The 17,548-nt window shown below is 35.2% G+C and overlaps 1 protein-coding gene across 1 annotated transcript in view; it reads right to left on the reverse strand.

Annotated features, from left to right (window-relative positions):
• Positions 1 to 223: 223 nt before the first annotated feature.
• CCDC73 (coiled-coil domain containing 73) overlaps positions 224 to 17,548 on the reverse strand; it is a 127,929-nt gene continuing 110,604 nt past the window's right edge. The window contains exons 14-17 of the mRNA XM_047071203.1: positions 8,907 to 9,084; positions 5,899 to 7,395; positions 3,794 to 3,927; positions 224 to 445 (exon numbers count right to left, since the gene is read on the reverse strand). Coding sequence (XP_046927159.1) covers positions 224 to 445; positions 3,794 to 3,927; positions 5,899 to 7,395; positions 8,907 to 9,084 — 2,031 coding nt within the window. The remainder of the gene's footprint in view (positions 446 to 3,793; positions 3,928 to 5,898; positions 7,396 to 8,906; positions 9,085 to 17,548) is intronic.

A 17,548-nucleotide genomic window follows, 5' to 3' on the forward strand; every position in this document is an offset into this window, starting at 1 on the left:
GAGGAGAGCACATTTTCTTAAGGGGAATTGGATGCTACCAAGCAATCTTAGCTACCTTAGATGAAGCATTTGCAAAAAAAAATAATTTCATCACATGAAAAGAAATTGGAAAAGTGTGTATAACTGTAAAGCTTGAAGTGTAACATTCTGTTCTAGTCAAAACCATATGATTGATATTTCAATTAAGTCCATTCACCACTTGAAAGCATTTATCAACGTCCTTTTACTCTGTCATTTTTTCCAGCATCTCTTCTGTTTTTCTTTTCTTAGGGTGGTTGTCATTTTCTAAGCTTAGGAACTTTTCGATTTCATTAACTTCATTTGTTTCCAGGCTCTGCCAGTCCTCTTCACCAGGAGATGATGCAGCCACATTGGTAGTATCTTTAATCATGATTGCCTGAAAATGGCTTTGTGGCAGAGTTGATTTCAGAGGCTTTATTTTCACCTAGGAAAGACCAAACTTATTTTACTTAGTGTTGAAATTACTCATTTTTTAAAGTCATCAACAAGAGTTAAAATCCTTAAGGCTGTGCAATTACGAGTATGTGATAAAGCCATCATTTTTCTTGGCTAATTTTCAGCAACTACCTTAATTTGGCACAAAAAAAAACAATAAAATGTGAATGTGGAGGCTTAGGTCTATGTAGTAGCTCCTTGAGATCCCTAATAGAGCCCAGTACTACCATGAACCTTTTCTAAAAGGTCTTAAGCTTACACTGAAAGAAAAGATACTTAAAACAATTACAGATAAAAATCTGTTTTGTCTGCTACTCCCCTTCCCTTCCCAAACATGTCTATGTTTTGTATCTTCTATCAAAACCAGGAGAAAATTAAAAATGCTAACAGAGGTAGACTGCCTTATAAAAACTGCCTTTTACTTCATGTTTCCTCTCATGCTTCAGAGCACCACTGTTGGGACAAACAGGAAAGAACAGTGAGGTATTTGGAAGTTGGCATGTTTCCAAGGCACTGCATTGGATCATACTTCTAATACTGTGTTTAAAAATTATGTAAGTTTTTTAAGATTTTTTTTCTGATAATTATTGGAAGTTTAGAAAATAGAGGAAAAAGTATAAAGAAATCAAATTCATTAGTAATCTATCCAGGGAAACCAGTCAACACATTTTGGTATTGTTTGCTACTATCTTTTTTCTATTTTTAGTGTATTTGATCATTCTATAGAATTTTAGATCTTGGTTTTTCCCTCGTGGGCTATTTCCTCAGTCTTTAAAATTTCTCATAAACCATTGTCAGTGGCTGCACAAAAATAAATTTGAGTTAATTTCCTGAAGAAAAATAAATCTTTGATGGTCTTCTTGGATTCCAGATAAAATCTTCTGATAAAAAGTCACATATTTTAGAAATGAACAGGATAAGAATGACATTAAAGTTACCTAAAATCCCAAGTACCATTAAACATTTTGATGTAAATATTCTGGTCTCTCTTCTGTGTATATATACACTTTTAAAATCTGGATCATATTTCTGTCTTTTTCTGTTTTGTGTTAAAAATATTTTTAGTATTTTCCTCTGCTCTTAAAAAGTTAACAACATCGCTCCATTATATTCCATGTTCCATAATTTAATATGTTGAACATTTAAGTTGGTGGGAAATGTTCAGTTATAAATTAGGCTATAATGAATGTCATTTGTTCATAGATCTTTGTGAAGATCTTCGAGTACTGCCTTACATTAAAATCTCCCACTTTGACTGGAAAAGGTGGCATATGCATAACGTTTTCAAAGCGAGATTACAGAGTAATAATTCTTAAATGAGCTTAACTGTTTACATTTAACCTCCCTTTCCTAAGAGTTGCTCCTTCTGGATGGGTCTGTTTGGCTCCTGAGAATTCTACAGTCAGCCACCCAGTCCCCTTGTAATCTTAGCCTTTGTTCCTTGCAGTGACGCTATGTCATAGTTTGCCTATGTTCTTATGAAATAACATATGAAAACAAAAGTGTCAGCACAGGACTGCCAGGAGACCACAGGCAAGTCATTTAAGTTTTGTGGCCTTACTCTTAGCACCATTTAGTTGCAAAATGCTACTGTAGAGTAACTGGTAATGGATAAAAAAAATGTACATAAATGTGTATTTCTGATAATGTCTTGAATGTAAAAGTGCCCAACATATGTCATTTAGCTCACAGGGCCAAAATGACTGTAGGTCATCCATGCAATACAGAGAATAGATGCCGAGAAAGCAATCAAATTTAAATTTAGTTGCTGATTTTGAGATAAACTCACTGATGGTACCTAATTATAACCTGTTTTTGCCACCACAGTGTGATGCAGTTTGGTGCATTTGTCATCAAGTATAAATTACCTGATTTTCATTATTCTTTGACTTTTTATCTTGATGATGGAGAGGAAAAAGACATTTACACATAACTACTTTAGTTTCTTTCCCCTTAACTGCCTACTTGGTGGGAGGGGCAGGAGCAGGGATAGGCTGGAGAAGCAAGATGGAGCATAAAGTTCACATTTAACAAAACTTGTCTGAATTTGACTTATAGAGGTTTTGCAGCCTATAGCAGTAATTCTAGTTCCAGAGATGTTGCTACATATCTTTACTCCTTCCTTTCCTAAAAAATCATTACCTTTTTACCTCCTCTTTCTGCCTAAAAGATCTACTCTTAGGCCTAAAATTGCCCTGAGCCAGATTACTAGCCGCCTTTTTCAGCCTGGGCTCACATTTTAAAATTTAAATAATTTAATTTAAAAAGGAAAGTAAGGGGCCCCTGGGTTGCTCAGTTGAGCATCCACCTCTTGATTTTGACTCAGGTCATGATCCCAGGGTTGCAGGACTGAGCCCTGAGTAGGGCTCCTCTCTGAGCATGGAGCCTGCTTAAGATTCTCTCTCCCTCTACCCCTCGTGTGCGCACTTTCCCTATTTAAAATAAAAAATAAAATACATTGTTAAAAGTTGTTACTTGTTAATGCTGTGTTAGTACTACAATTTTTAGTTTATAGGTGCTAAAGAGAAAGTTATTTAATATGTACCTCTAAAATTAAAAAAAATACACGATGGTTTTAAAATCTGTCCCCATGTAGTTGGTTTTTTTCTGTAAGTGATCTTGCCAAACCTTTTTACTTTATACTTTTTAGGAGTTAACACCTAGAATTGCCTGTTTTTTTAGATTTTGAACAATACAGCCTTTTTCATGCTAAAGTTTTGTACTCTGAGATAATAGTAACTTAAAAATTTTGCCCCAAAACTGGTCAGCTGTGCTTGCTTTTCATATGACAAATGGACTCTTGGAGCCATGTAATGTCTACAAATGTATATGCATACACACACATACATATTCCTATTTGATATTATATATTAAGGATATTTGATCCTTTCTCATACTGTCTTCTAACCGAAGTAATTTAAAAGAAATTCCTGTGCAGTAGTTTCTCAAAATGATGTAATTACTTAAGCAATGTCAAGAACAATGGAATTTAATTGATTGGATTATTTTAAGGCATCTTTTATTAAGAAAATTTTAAATGCTCAAATGCCACTACTCCTAAATTTAGGTGACTAAAAAAATAGAAGTAGATACATAATACACTACCTCACACTGTTCTTCCCCAAACAGGCTGGATTATATCTATTTGATTTATGCACTGTGACTTTTTCCTGCTGTTTTCCATCAACCTTAATTGTGAAAAATGGTGCCATGTTGCCCTCTTGATATTATTTTGGAGATCAGTTAGGTCTTAAAGCATCCAGATGCATACAGTTCTACACATATCTGTAGAATTAGCTCACTAAGGTCTGCTCAGCAGTATTTTTAATTGACTTACGTGTTCTGTGGGAAAAGAAGAATCGTAAAAAGTCTTTGCAATTGCATTCCTCTCTTTGCTGGGCTCTCCCTTGGGATCTGGATGGATACTTGAGCTATTCAAAGTGTCAGCAACTCTGTTAATGCTGGTAGTATCTGGTTGACAAAGAGGAAATGGCAACAACTGAATTTTATTCTCCAGACACTCGTTTTAGTGACTGAACTTGTTTTTCTCTGATCCTATCTATGCTTTTGTATTTAAAAAGTAACTATTTCTATTTTGTTTTTATTTTTAACATTTTATAGTTTACATTGACTTTGCTGTTAATACACATAGGCATTTCAGAAAACATTTTTTATTGCTGCTTTCTAAAACCTGATTTCATGTTAAAATGTGTGAAATGGCATAAATACCTTCTAAAATAACGTAACTCACATAAAACATTATCCTTCTTCCACTGGTTATTGCATTGCCACAGAGGTAAACATTTATATGAAGTGAGCATCTTACAATTCAGATTAATGGGAAAAGTCTGAATCAACTAAAAGTCATATTTATGAAATATATTTAAAGAAATGAGCCACAGTAAGAAGCCCAACAAAGGGCTGTCTAGTAGGGATCACTGGAATTTAATAAATAGGTAAAAATGATTTAGAGAAACATGTCAGCTTTGAAGGTTAAAAGACACTTGTATCTTTTATGAGTGGACGTTTTACAAGCTGAATTTCTACAGAATTTTAGATCTCTCCCATTCCATCCTTATTTATATCACGGAGATTGAAGATTAGCCCCTTCACTTACAGCACTTGACTAATTGCAGCATTCAACAGATTCAAAATTAATGGAATCTGAAGTTACTACATTTTATTAGGAAAGTAGGAAGTTTTTACAGTTTTTGGTGTTTTCTGTTTTTCCCTACATTACTTCTCCATTTATGCTAGTAAACCTGATACACTTCATTTTGCTTTTAATTCCCAATTTTTCTTCAAAGTTCTATCAGTTGTCTTTTTAAAAGAAGCCTATTAGCTAGCTCTGAGGGCCATTCAGAGCTTTCCTTGTAATCTGCATTACTTTAATGGGTCTAAATGCATACTGTTAAACCAGCAAATAAATTAGTTTATAATTTATTTACAAATAATTCTGAGAATATCTCTAACAACCTCCATAACTTTGATTATGAGATTGCTGTTAGCAAAAGATTTTTTTTCATAATCTTAAACTATCGTTCAAATTACATTTGTACAGCACTTGTACATGATATGTGGTATATTTCTATTTTTAAGTATTTTTAGTGGGAAGAATTTCAGATACACAAAAAGAGTATGAACCTCGTACCATCACCCGGCTCCCAACACCCATCACTATTAAGTCATACGTAGTTCATCTGCCTCCCCCCTATTTTTTTGTTCTAGAATATTTTTATAAAGCAAGACTTGGACATAATGTTATTTCATGTGGTGGTTAGAATACACTATTCTCTGAAATAACGTTTGAATGTTTTAATATTTGGTACATAATTAAGGGATTCCATTTAAAGTGTTTCAGTGACAAATATCAATGATCTGAAATGTATTAATGTTATACCTCAACAATACTTGTAAAATGAAGACAAAGCTGGATTCTAGTACTAGTGAAGGGACAGCTAAAAGAAAAATTAAGGAAAGCAGTAGAAAATTCGGGGAAGGAAGTGAGGGAAGGAAGTTTTTTCAGTATAGAATGAAAAGGAATAAACATGCCCACTGGCAGAAGCCTTAGGAACAACTTGACTCCGATTAGGTAGTTGTTCCTAATTTAAAATTAATGACCAGGGCCTGTGTTCATTTCTGCTATTTCCAGTTCCTTGAGGAATTTTTTTTTTTAATCTGCAATATGCATGTGCACCTCAGTACCTGTTGATACTAGTGGCTCAGATGTAGGTGAAAAGTCCCACTTATGTTTAAGGAAAACCTTTCCCACTTTTACCTATATACATATATGGAGTATTCTGTATTTTAGGGTTAGGCAGTTTTTAAACGAAATGGTTTCATTTGAAACATAACGGTTTGGAGACTATCAAGGATAAGGAGTAGAAATTCAAATTTTAAAAGAAAACCTAAAGTTTTTTTTTTTTTTTTTTTTTTTTTTACCTGGGCCAGTATCCTTCCTGATATCATCAACATTTTTGCAAAGTGTCACTGAAACCATATTTTTGTTTTCTGATGGGCCTGTTGGTCTCTCCTGCAGCAACAAAGGAATGCTAGAGGTTGAAGTGCTCAGTGTTTGACTTTCAATTTGATTTACTTTTGACCAAGGACTGGGGTCTAAGAAATTCACATATACTGGAATTTTCTCAGTTTTTTTATCTGAAGTTGAAAGATCAAAGGCTGACCTTCCACTTCTGTTTACTAAATCTCCAGATGGCTTTATGTGAAATGAACATGATTCTTCCAGCTGTCCTTCACTGTAAATTTCTCCTGAAACGATGTCATTTAATGACTCTGTTTTCTCTGTATTATTTAACAATGTATGCTGTCTTTCATTAACATTCACAAAAAGGAAGAGGTCATTTTTTGTGGCTTCAGTTATCTGATTCTCATCAATCTGACTCTCTTTATTGGAAAACTGTATTTCTGTGGAAGTTTTTGTAGGAACAGCCGTTTTCATGTCTTTGGCTTGTGAAGTATGTACGTTCTCATTGTTAATCTGGAGATGGGAAATGGTGACACTGTTTTCTAAATATCCCAAACAGTTCTTTAGTTGACTAGTGTCCATATCATTCAGATTTTTCCATATAGTTCTTTCCCTAGGGCTTGAGTTGGGTTTCACCAATTTAGGCATAATATTAACATTTTTATTTGCATTCTTAAGTACTTTCAAATTATCACTGAAAGCAGATGAAATGGGGTGGTTAACTGCTGTATCAGAGGAAATAGGTAGTTCTGGTTTCTCTGAGGTATCGTTACAGATTTGCTGAAAAACTGAAGTTTGTTTAAATGGCAATACACTGCACTCGCTTTTTTTACTTAACAGTTGCATTTGGTTTATTTTACATTGCTTATCATCTAACATAACATTACTTGAATCCTGCAAACTGTATTTCTGACACTGAACAGGATTTTTTACATTTAGAGATGAATCCAGATCTGCTCTGGTTTGGTCACTATTTGGAATTTCCTTCTCTGTGGCACTTTCTTGAATCCCTGGAAGCAATCTGAATTGTTTGAATGGTTCATCTTCACAACCATCTTTCTTTTGATTTGTATGGTGAGACATCTCATTTAAGATATTGTTAGATGATGCTATGGTATTTTCAACCTCCAGGTGGATATCTGCATGGTGAAGATCAGATCTTTCAGTTCTTTCTAGGTGTATCTTTTCTGTTTCTGTCGATCTATCTGCCATTAAAAATGAATTGTTTGGTGACTTAAATTCTGTACAATCATTGTCTTTTTCCAAATGCACCTTGTCTTTTTTTTCTGAAGTAACTGCTTTTCTAAGGTCTGTAACATTTAAGGTTTGTCCTTGACTGATTAGTTCTTTTTCTATGCAGAGGGTTTTGCTTAGGGAGACTTCACTTTGATTTTCATCCTGAGGTATAGCAGGATCACTTTCATTCTTGGAGCTTTTTTCAAAAAGCTGTAAATCTGTCATGATGAGAATACAGTAAATTTTTATATTACACACTAAAGCCTGCTTTTATAAGACAAAATGTATGACCTATTTTTATAAAAACATATTTAGTCTTAAATATTTCATTGGCCATTACACAAAACACCAGTTTTACTTAAATGTTGAGTTATCTTTGTCATATATTTAGCATGCTAAATATTTTCGGCTCTCCTCATATTAAATTTTTATTTCATAACAACAAAAGCATTTTTGGTTTAAAAAGGGGCAAGTAGGTTGAGGATATTACAAAATGGTTTTTAGTTCTCTAGTCTATTACACTTCCTTTTGAGCATACAGTACAATTCCATGTACACACAGCTGAGTCGATAAAAATGAATTTATGCTAACAAGTTAGACTCTAATTTCTATTACTACTGTCAAACAAAAATTTAACCAAGGAAATCTAAAGATCTAACTGGCTTCATTAAATGATCCATTCAATCAGGCAGCATTCCACCTAGCAAATAGAAACCCCACTAAGCTATAGAAAAGGAAAGGTTTTAAAAGAGAATGAGTGGAAAAAAAATTATTAGCAAAGAATCCATTGTTTTAGGCAAGGTCACTCTCCTAATGGGAAAGGGGCCTACCAGATTTCTTATTGCTGACCAGGAAATTCCAGGTTAACTGGTTAAAGGTTATATTCCTGGGGGTTGAAACTACAGTTTGCTTAGGTACTGAAGGCTTGCTGACATTGGGTTCTTAATACAGGTGATTCCATTTTAGGCCTGTGGTTTTCTTTTTATCACTATCTACGATCCAGAATTGCTAGCTGATTTCTTCAAGACTGACAGTTGTCACTTGATCATTACCTTCTAAGTATTTAAAAATTTTTGGATACTTTTGGGCAAATGTTTAGAATACTTATTTTATTCATCTGGGTTTTAACCATAGATTTTAAATTTTCTGTATAGTTAAAATAACCTAGAATACAAAATTCAGGATTTGAAGGACTTTAGTCCATTCATTCTCTCTACAACATCTCCACCAAGTGGTTGTTCAGCCTAGGTTTGAACATGTTCATACAATAAGTTTATGGTCTTTAAACAACTCTTTTTCAAGACAGACAAACTAGTAAATTATTTCAATGGTTACAGAAAGGTCTTTTGAACTAAGGAAAGTGCTCCAGGTCTGATTATCAGAAGGTTATGGGTAGCCCAGAGAACACACTCCCCAAGGCAGTGAAGGCAGAAACCATAATGCAAAACGCCATGGAGTAAGTGATTAGGGAAGACAGGAATGTAATTTTCCCCCAAAATATTGACTCTAAATGACATCTCAAAAGAAGCCTGTCTTAAGACTTACACAAATGAAAAAGTATTTCTTCAGATACAGTACAAGATCCTCAAAGACTATATATAACTGATATTCCCCTAAATTCCATAGATGGCCTAGCACAGCACTTTGACAGATCCTTTATTTGTAGGAGAAAAGGTGGGGGTGGGGCTCTCAATACATCAAATTAGAAAATATCAATGTGTTAGGTTACCTTCTATTATTTCTATAAATGGGTCTTCTTTCTTCTCCTTTTCTCTGTAGTTAGTATCTGAACAAAAACTCATAGTGTCCGTCTTTATTTCTTGTCCAGAATTACATTTCTGTATGATAGTATTTTCTGGTTTTTCCATTGACATTTCACTGTTTTTAGTATTTACTTCTGGAAGATTCTAAAGTAACATGGAAAAAATACCTCTAATGTAAAAAACATATTGTTAAAAAGTATAAGACATTTGAACAAATTTTGCTGGTAAAAGTGGAATCTGTTTCAAGTCAACCATTCAGCAATTTCTATTTAAAAGCCAAATTATTATTTTTTACTAAGTTTAATATACTACTTTTTAATTTTTTTTAATGTTTATTTTTGAGAGAGCACGTGTGCGGGAGCGCAAGAAAGCGGGGGAGGGGCAAACAGGGAGACACAGAATCTAAAGCAGGCTCCAGGCTCTGAATTGTCAGCACAGTGCGTGACGCAGGGCTTGAACTCACCAGCCTTAGAGATCATGACCTGAGCTGAAGTCAGACACTTAACTGACTGAGCCACCCAGACGCCCCAATAATACTCTTTGTAACAAGATCACTTTAACTACATTTTGTATGGTCTATCATATTTAAACAAAATTGAGACCCTTTGATGTTTTCAAACATGCATTCCACATTATTATGTAATTTCACAAATATAATAAAAGAACCACTCTTATTAAAAGCAAAGTAGTCATGGCAAGCAAATTGTTTTGAGTGTTTGGTATTTTTATGCATCTTTAAAATAATGAATCAATTCAACCCCCTGTGTATTCAGCACTTGTTCCATGGAAGCACTGCACTAGGCTTTGGGATACAATGATGAAGAACATAGTCCCTAGCTTCAAAAAACTCACAATCCAGTGGGAAAGATAGGAAAAGAAATAATATAGATGGGGATAAGAAGGCACTCCAGGGAAAACGTGGCATATACAGATGCTTAAAAGCAAGCAAGAGTATAGTCTTTACATGGAACTACTCATGATTTACTTCAGCTAGAGCTTGGACACTGGGAGAATGGAGAGAAATGAGGCTTGGGATGTTATGCCCAGGTCATTAAGGGCCAAGTATAGGATGCTCAGGAGTTTCAGCAAGACAACTGAATGGTTTTAGACAAGTAACATCTGACTGGAAAGACCATTCTGGCTGCAGCATCAAGAATAATGTTTCAAACTCGTTAAAACCTGCAATGAGAAATAAATGTTTTACAACAGCAAGCACACCAAGTAATGTCTACTCTTAATGTGATGCATTATGTTTTATATGCACTTTATTTCATTTTTTAAAGAATACTGGCCCACAAATCACTAATTTCCATGACCACTAATAGGCTGTGCATAGAAGTCTGAAAAATACTGAATTAAAGGGAGACAACATGAGACAGAGATGCATCAAAAGAGTGCCATAGTGTCACAGTCCATGTGATAGCAGTAAAGATGAAGAACTGAATAGATACAAGAAGTATTTACAAGCTAATCAATAGGACTTGATGAATGATAAGAAGGAGAGTCCAGATTGATTTACAGAGTTCAGGTTACAGAATTCAGATTCACCATAGGTGACTGGTGGATGTTATTTACTCAGCTAGAAAACAGGAGTTAGTAGCAGATTTGGAGGAAAATATCATGGGTTGTTTGAACCTGCTGAGTTTGAAGAGTTAGGAAGATATTAAAGTAGAGAAGTCTAATGAACATTTAGATACATGTATCTGGAGTTTACGAGAGAAAATTTACCTGGAAGTGTATATTTGAAAATCAGGGATAGATAGATGGCAACAGAAGATGTACAAGTTGATGAAACTAATAAGAGTATATTTTGAAGGGGGAAAAGGGTATAGGATAAAATGCTAATGAAAACCATTGCAGGAAAAATCAGCAAAGGAGATAAACAAAAAACAATATGGTAGTTTCTAGGAGAATAAATTCAACTCTGTTTATAAAGCATATAACTCATGGTTGCTTAATTAATGGTAAGAATAACTATTATTTCCACTTTAAAGAGAAGCTTGAGAGGGAGAAACACAGATGAGTAAAATATGGTAGAAGAAAAGGAGAACAGGTATTCAAGAAGGAGACAGTATCAATGTATTATCAAAAGGACTGAAAAATGTCCATTGGAAGTAGTGTCCATCCATTGGATGGGGTGGGAGGGGTGAAGCCAGATTGCCCTATGTTGAAGGATGAATAAATAGGAAGGAAGGAACTAAAGGGTATGAGTTTAGACCACTCTTTGAAGAAACTTGACTCTGCAGGGGAAAACAGACTTGTATTTAGAGATGGACATAGGATCAAAAAGTTTTTTTGTGTGTACTTGTAAATGGGAATATATACACTCGTAACTCAAATGTAACTGACACACATGAAAATATGTTTAATAAAAATGTAAATAAAAACTGATAAAAGTAACGGGGCGCCTGGGTTGCTCAGTGGGTTAAGCATCTGACTCTTGATTTTGGCTTAGGTCATGATCTGACAGTTTGTGAGTCTGAGCCCTGCATTGGGCCTGCTTGGGATCCTCTTTCTGTCTCTCTCTCTCCCTCTCTCCCTTCTCCCCCCCTCCCCAAATAAATTAAAAACAATTTTTTTTAACTGATAAAAGTATTTGAGTTTGGGTATACAGGTACTTTTATATGTGATTGGTGGGAGTATAAATTGGTACAATCTTTCTGGAAGGCAATATGTGTCAAAACTATAAGTAAACAAGCTCTTTGACCCAGCAAAACTGTTTCTGGAAATTTATCCTAACGAAATAATTGCAAAAGTACAGAAAATTTGTACAAGGATGTCCTACAGTGAAGGACTGTATAAATTATGGCACAGGAACTGTGATATGTCAATTTCAACTGACTTAGACATCCACTCTTTGAGTTAAAACAAGGCAGTTCCTCAAAATGTTTATTATAGAATTGCCATATGACTCAGCAAATCCACTCCTAGATATATACCCCCCAAAACTGAAAACAGAGACTCAGATGGTTGTACGTCAGTGTTCAAAAGAGTGTTACTCACAATAGCCAAAAGGTGAAAACCCAAGTGTCATTAACAGATGAATGAATAAACAAAACATCGTATATCCATACAAGGGAATATTATTCTGCTTAAAAGGAATAAAGTTCTAATACATGCTGCAACACGGGTCAACTCTGAGAACTTTATGCTACGTGAAATAAGACAAAAAGGAAAAGTATTAACACAATTACACTTACATAAAATATACAGAATAGGCAAATTCATAGAGTTGGAAAGTAAACTAGAGGTTACTAGGAGCTGAGGAGAGAGGGAAGTCCAGAGTCACTGGTTAATGGTTACACAGTTTCGGTTTGGGATGATGATAAAATCCTGGAAATGGTGAAGATTGCACAACTCTATACTTCTAATTAATGCCACTGAGTTGTAATTTTAAATGTCAACAGAAACAAATGACAGAGATGATGGATTTAGCAAACAAAATTTTAAACTATTATAAATGTTCAAGGATTTAAAGGACAACATGAATGTAATAAAAAATATATACCCCCCACACACATACAAAAGAAGTGGAAATTCTAGAGATGATATATACAGTATCTGAAATAAAAACTCACTGGATAGGCTTAACAGATTAAACAAAATAGAACAAAAGATAATTGGACTTCAGGACACAGAAAAAATAGAAAACCCCAATGGAAGAAGTGAGAGAAAAAAGACAAAAAGATGTGCAGCACCTGGTAACCTGTGGGATGTTTATCCTGCTAGTTTAACATGTGTAGTTGAAGTCCCATAAAAGGAAAGGAAGGGGACAGAAAAAAAATCTGAAGTAATGACCAAAAATCCTCTAAATCTAATGAAAACTAGAAATCTACAGATTCAAGAATTCATTCCACAAATCCCAAACAAAATAACCAAACCAAGGTACACCAGAGATAAAAAAAAAAAAAAAACAAACAAAAACATTTACAAAGAGGATGTGAATATAATAACTGTAGACTTCTTGCCAGATGCAACATAAGCAAGAAAATAGTGCAACAGCATCTTCAAATTAATGAAAGAAAAGTATTGTCCATCTAGAATTTTATATCCAGTGAAAATACCCTTTAAAGATTAAGGAGAAATAAACATTTTTCCAGACAAAAGCTGTGAAAATTCCTCACCCAGATGCACCTGTGCACGCACACACAGACACGTACACACACACACACACACACACACACACAATTAAAGGAAGTTCTTCAAACTTAATAGGATACCAGGTAGAAACCTGGATCTACAGAAGTGAATAAAGAGGGCCAGGAATGGCAAATATGAGTGAATATAAAAGATATTTTCTCTGATTTTTTGGGTGCCTGGCTGGCTTAGTGAGGCAGTGACTCGATCTCTCAGGGTCGTGGAGCCTACTTAATTAAAAAAACCAAAAAGACATTTTCTAATTCTTAATTTTCTTAACCAGGTAATTAACAATTTAAAATGAAATAACAGGGCTGTGTGGCTCAGTCAGTTAAGCAACTGACTTTGGCTCAGGTCATGATCTCGCTATTCATGGGTTCAAGCCCCGCATGGGGCTCTGTGTTGACAGCTCTGAGCTGGGAGCCTGCTTCAGATTCTGTCTCTCTCTCTCTCTCTCTCTCTGCCCCTCCCCTGCTCACACTCTGTCTCTCTCTCTCTCAACAATAAACATTAAAAAAAAATTGGGGCACCTGAGTGGCTCAGTTGGTTAAGCGTCTGACTTTGGCTCAGGTCATGATCTCATGGTCCGTGAGTTCAAGCCCCGCATCAGGCTCTGCTGACAGCTCAGAGCCTGGAGCTTGCTGCTTCAGATTCTGCATCTCCTTCTCTCTCTGCCCCTCCCCAACTCGCATTCTGTCTCTGTCTCTTTCTCAAAAGTAAATAAACATGAAAAAACATTTTTTTAATTAAAAAAATAAAATTAAACTAAAAATAATATATGGTGGAGTTGATAACATACGTAAAAGTGTATTATAAAAATAACACAAAGACTGAGTAAAAGAAAATGAGAATATAGTATTGTAAACTTCTTACTAACCAAAGAATTTAACATAATTTTGAAAACAGACTATGTTCAATTAAGCTCTAGAAAAGTAGTTGACAAACTATGGCCAGTGGGCCAAATCTGGCCTACTGTTTTTGGAAATATAACTTATTAGTACACAACCATGCCCATGCCCATTTATTAATGAACTTAATGCCACTGAACTGCACACATATAGTTTTAGTAAATTTTATGTATATTTTACCACAATAAAAAAATATATGTAAGAAACAGTTCTCAAAAAGAAAATATAAAAATTCCTCATGTTGATTTTTTTTTTTTAATGTTTATTCACTTTTTGAGAGAGAGTGTGAGCAGGGCAGGGGCAGAGAGAGAGAGGGAGACACAGAATCTGAAGCAGGCTCCAGGCTCTGAGCTGTCAGCACAGAGCCTGATGTGGGCTTAAACTCACGAACTGTGAGATCATGACCTGAGCCGAAGTCGGACGCTTAACCAACTGAGCCACCCAGGCACCCCAGACTTTTTCATGTTATTACTCAACATAAAGAAATTATGAATATCCCCACTGAAAAAGTAACAGGATGAAAAGGATATATAATGCAAACACTACCCATAAAAGATGGAACAGCTGCATTAATATTATACAAAATAGACTTCAAGATAAGAAATATTACTAGGATAAAGATGGATCAGTTAATCAAGAAATAACAATCATAAATGTATATACACCTAATAATAGAGCTTAAAAACACACAAAGTAAAAACTGACAGTACTAAAAACGGAAAGATAAATTCACAAAAATTTCAATAGTCTTCTCCCACTAATTGATAGAAGTACACAAAAAAGATCAGGACAGAAAAGACTTGAACATCATCATCAACCAGCCTGATCTGACATTTATAAAACATTCAACTGACAAATAACAGAATATGCATTCTTTTCAAGAGCACATGAAATATTCACCAAGATAGGCAATATGCTTGGCTAGCAAGTCTTTTGAGAAAGGATATTTATATTTAAAAGGATATATTTATATTGAAAAGGATAAAAGTCTTACAGAAAATGCTCTCTGACTACAACTATATTATATTTGAAAACATTAACAGAAAGATACTTGGAACATTCTCAAATACTTGGAAATTAAACAACAGTTATAGGTCATACCCATACCATGGTTCATACCCATTCCCATGGGTCAAGGAAGACCTCACAAAAGGAATTTTAAAATATGAATAAGAATGATACCACTACAGGAGCACCTGGGTGGTTAAGTGTCCGACTCTTGGTTTCGACTCAGGTCATGAGCTCTCATGGTTTCATGAGTTCAAGCCCCGCGTTGGGTTCTGCGCTGGCAGTCCAGAGCCTGCTTGGGATTCTCTCTCTCCCTCTCTCTCTCTGCCTCTCCCCAACTTGTGCTATCTTTGTCTCTCTCAAAATAAACCAATAAACTTAAAAAAAGTTAGAATGAAACCACTACATATCAGAATTTGTGGGACGAAGCTGTAACAATGTTTAGAGGACAGTTTATAGCTTTAAATGCTGATATTAGAAAAGAAGAAAGAAAGGCCAATAATCAATGATCTAAGTGTCCATGTTAAAGAGCTGAAAAAACCACATCAAATCCAAAGTAAGTAGAATGTAAGTAAGGCTCCATAATAAAGTTAACAGCAAAAGCCAATGAAATAGTAAATGAACAAACATGAGACGGATATCAATGAAGTCAAAACCTCGTTCTTTGGAAAGGCAAATAAAGCTGAGAGTCTAGCTAAATTGACGAGAGAGAGGAAGAAGAAGAGGAGACGGAATGGGAGGAAGGGAAAGGTGGGACGCACAAATGAAAGGGGACATCAGTATAGATCTGATAGAGAAAGGGAACAGTAAAGGAATATTATGAGTAACGCTTTGCCAATAAATTTGACAACTTAGATGAAAAGGACAAGTTCCTTGAAAGACAAAAATTACCAAAAATGATTGTGTTGTAAGTCTCCAAGACTACCCCCAGGTTCCATGATTTGCTAGGAAGACTCACAGGACTCAGTATACAGTTGTGTAGTAGGGTCCCCTCCCTAAGGAAAGGAAAGGAGAGGGAAGGGGAGGGAAGGGGAGGGAGAAGAAAGAAAGAAAGAAAAGAGAGAAAAGAAAGAAAAGAGAGAGAGAAAGGAAGAAAGAAAGAAAGAAAGAAAAGAAAGAAAAAAAGAAAGACCTCAAGGTATGCATACATGACAATATCCCTCACGACCTTGTAACCTAAGACCACTTAATCAGACTACAGGTTAATGTGTGACCATATATGGGAGACAAAGAAGTAAAAATATATAAAAAACTACGCCACTTGGCGTTCAAGGCTCAGTTCTTTGGGAATGAACCAAACTGAGAGGTGCCCACATGAATAAAGTTGCTTCCTGGAAAGAAAAGCCTCAGTGTCACAACTCTCTGTGTGAGAATCCTGCTACAATTGTACTAGTGACTAAGACTTACTACAGCAAAAGAATACACAGCAAAAAAACATCACAAGGAAATATCAACGTGAAGTCTGGAGCAAACCAACAAATTCTATCTAATATTTAGTAAAGAAATAAAACCAACTCTATACAATACTCTTTCAGGAGGAGAGAACACATTCTAACTCATGAAGCTAGTATTACTCTAATACAAAAACCAGACCAAAAGAATACAAAGAAAAAATAAGCAAAACATACAAATCAGTATTCCTAATCAATGCAAAATCCTTAATATACCATTAGCAAATCACATCCAGCCATATATAAAAAGATAATACATATTTCAGGAATGCATATGAGGGAGGGAGACACAGAATCTGAAGCAGGCTCTAGGCTTTGAGCTGTCAGCACAGACCCTGATGAGGGGCTTGAACTTACGAACAGTGAGATCATGACCTGAGCCGAAGTGGAATGCTTAACTGACTGAGCCAACCAGGTGACCCAGGAATGCAAGGTTATATTAAATTTGGAAATCAATTAATATAATTAATTGGTTAATATTAACATATTGACAGAATAAAGAAAAAATATGATTATCTCAACAGATACAGAAAAAGCATTTCTCAAAATTTAATACTGATTCATTATAAAAACTCAGCAAACTAGGAAGAAAAGGAAACTTCCTCAATCAGATAAAGAACACGTACAAAAAACCTATAGCTAACATATGAAATGGTGAAAGACTAAAAATTCTCCATCTGAGATAAAGCAAGTCCACTGTCATGACTTTTTTTTTTTTTTAATGTTACTTATTTTGAGAGAGAGAAGAAGAGAGAGAGAGAGCAAATGCACGAGTTGGGGAGGGGCAGAGAGAGAGGGAGAGAGAGAATCCCAAGCAGGCTCCAAGCTGTCAGCACAGAGCCCAACACAGGGCTCAATCCCACAAACCTGAGCCAAAATCAAGAGCTGGACGCTTAATGGGCTGAGTCACCAAGGCACCCCCACTGTCACCACTTTTATTCTACATTGTACTAGAAGGTCTTAACTACTGCAATAAATTGAGAAAAAAATAAAATTCATACAAAGCAGAAGGAAGGAAAAAAATATCTTTAAATTCACAGATGACATAATGTACACAGAAAACCCAAAAGTTAGGTGAAAAAAACTACCATTACAATAAATTTA

The sequence above is a fragment of the Lynx rufus genome, unplaced genomic scaffold (genome assembly GCF_022079265.1).
Source record: "Lynx rufus isolate CCGP_SWC_20201006 ecotype Redwood Valley unplaced genomic scaffold, mLynRuf1.p SCAF_9, whole genome shotgun sequence".
Classification (NCBI taxonomy): Eukaryota; Metazoa; Chordata; class Mammalia; order Carnivora; family Felidae; genus Lynx; species Lynx rufus.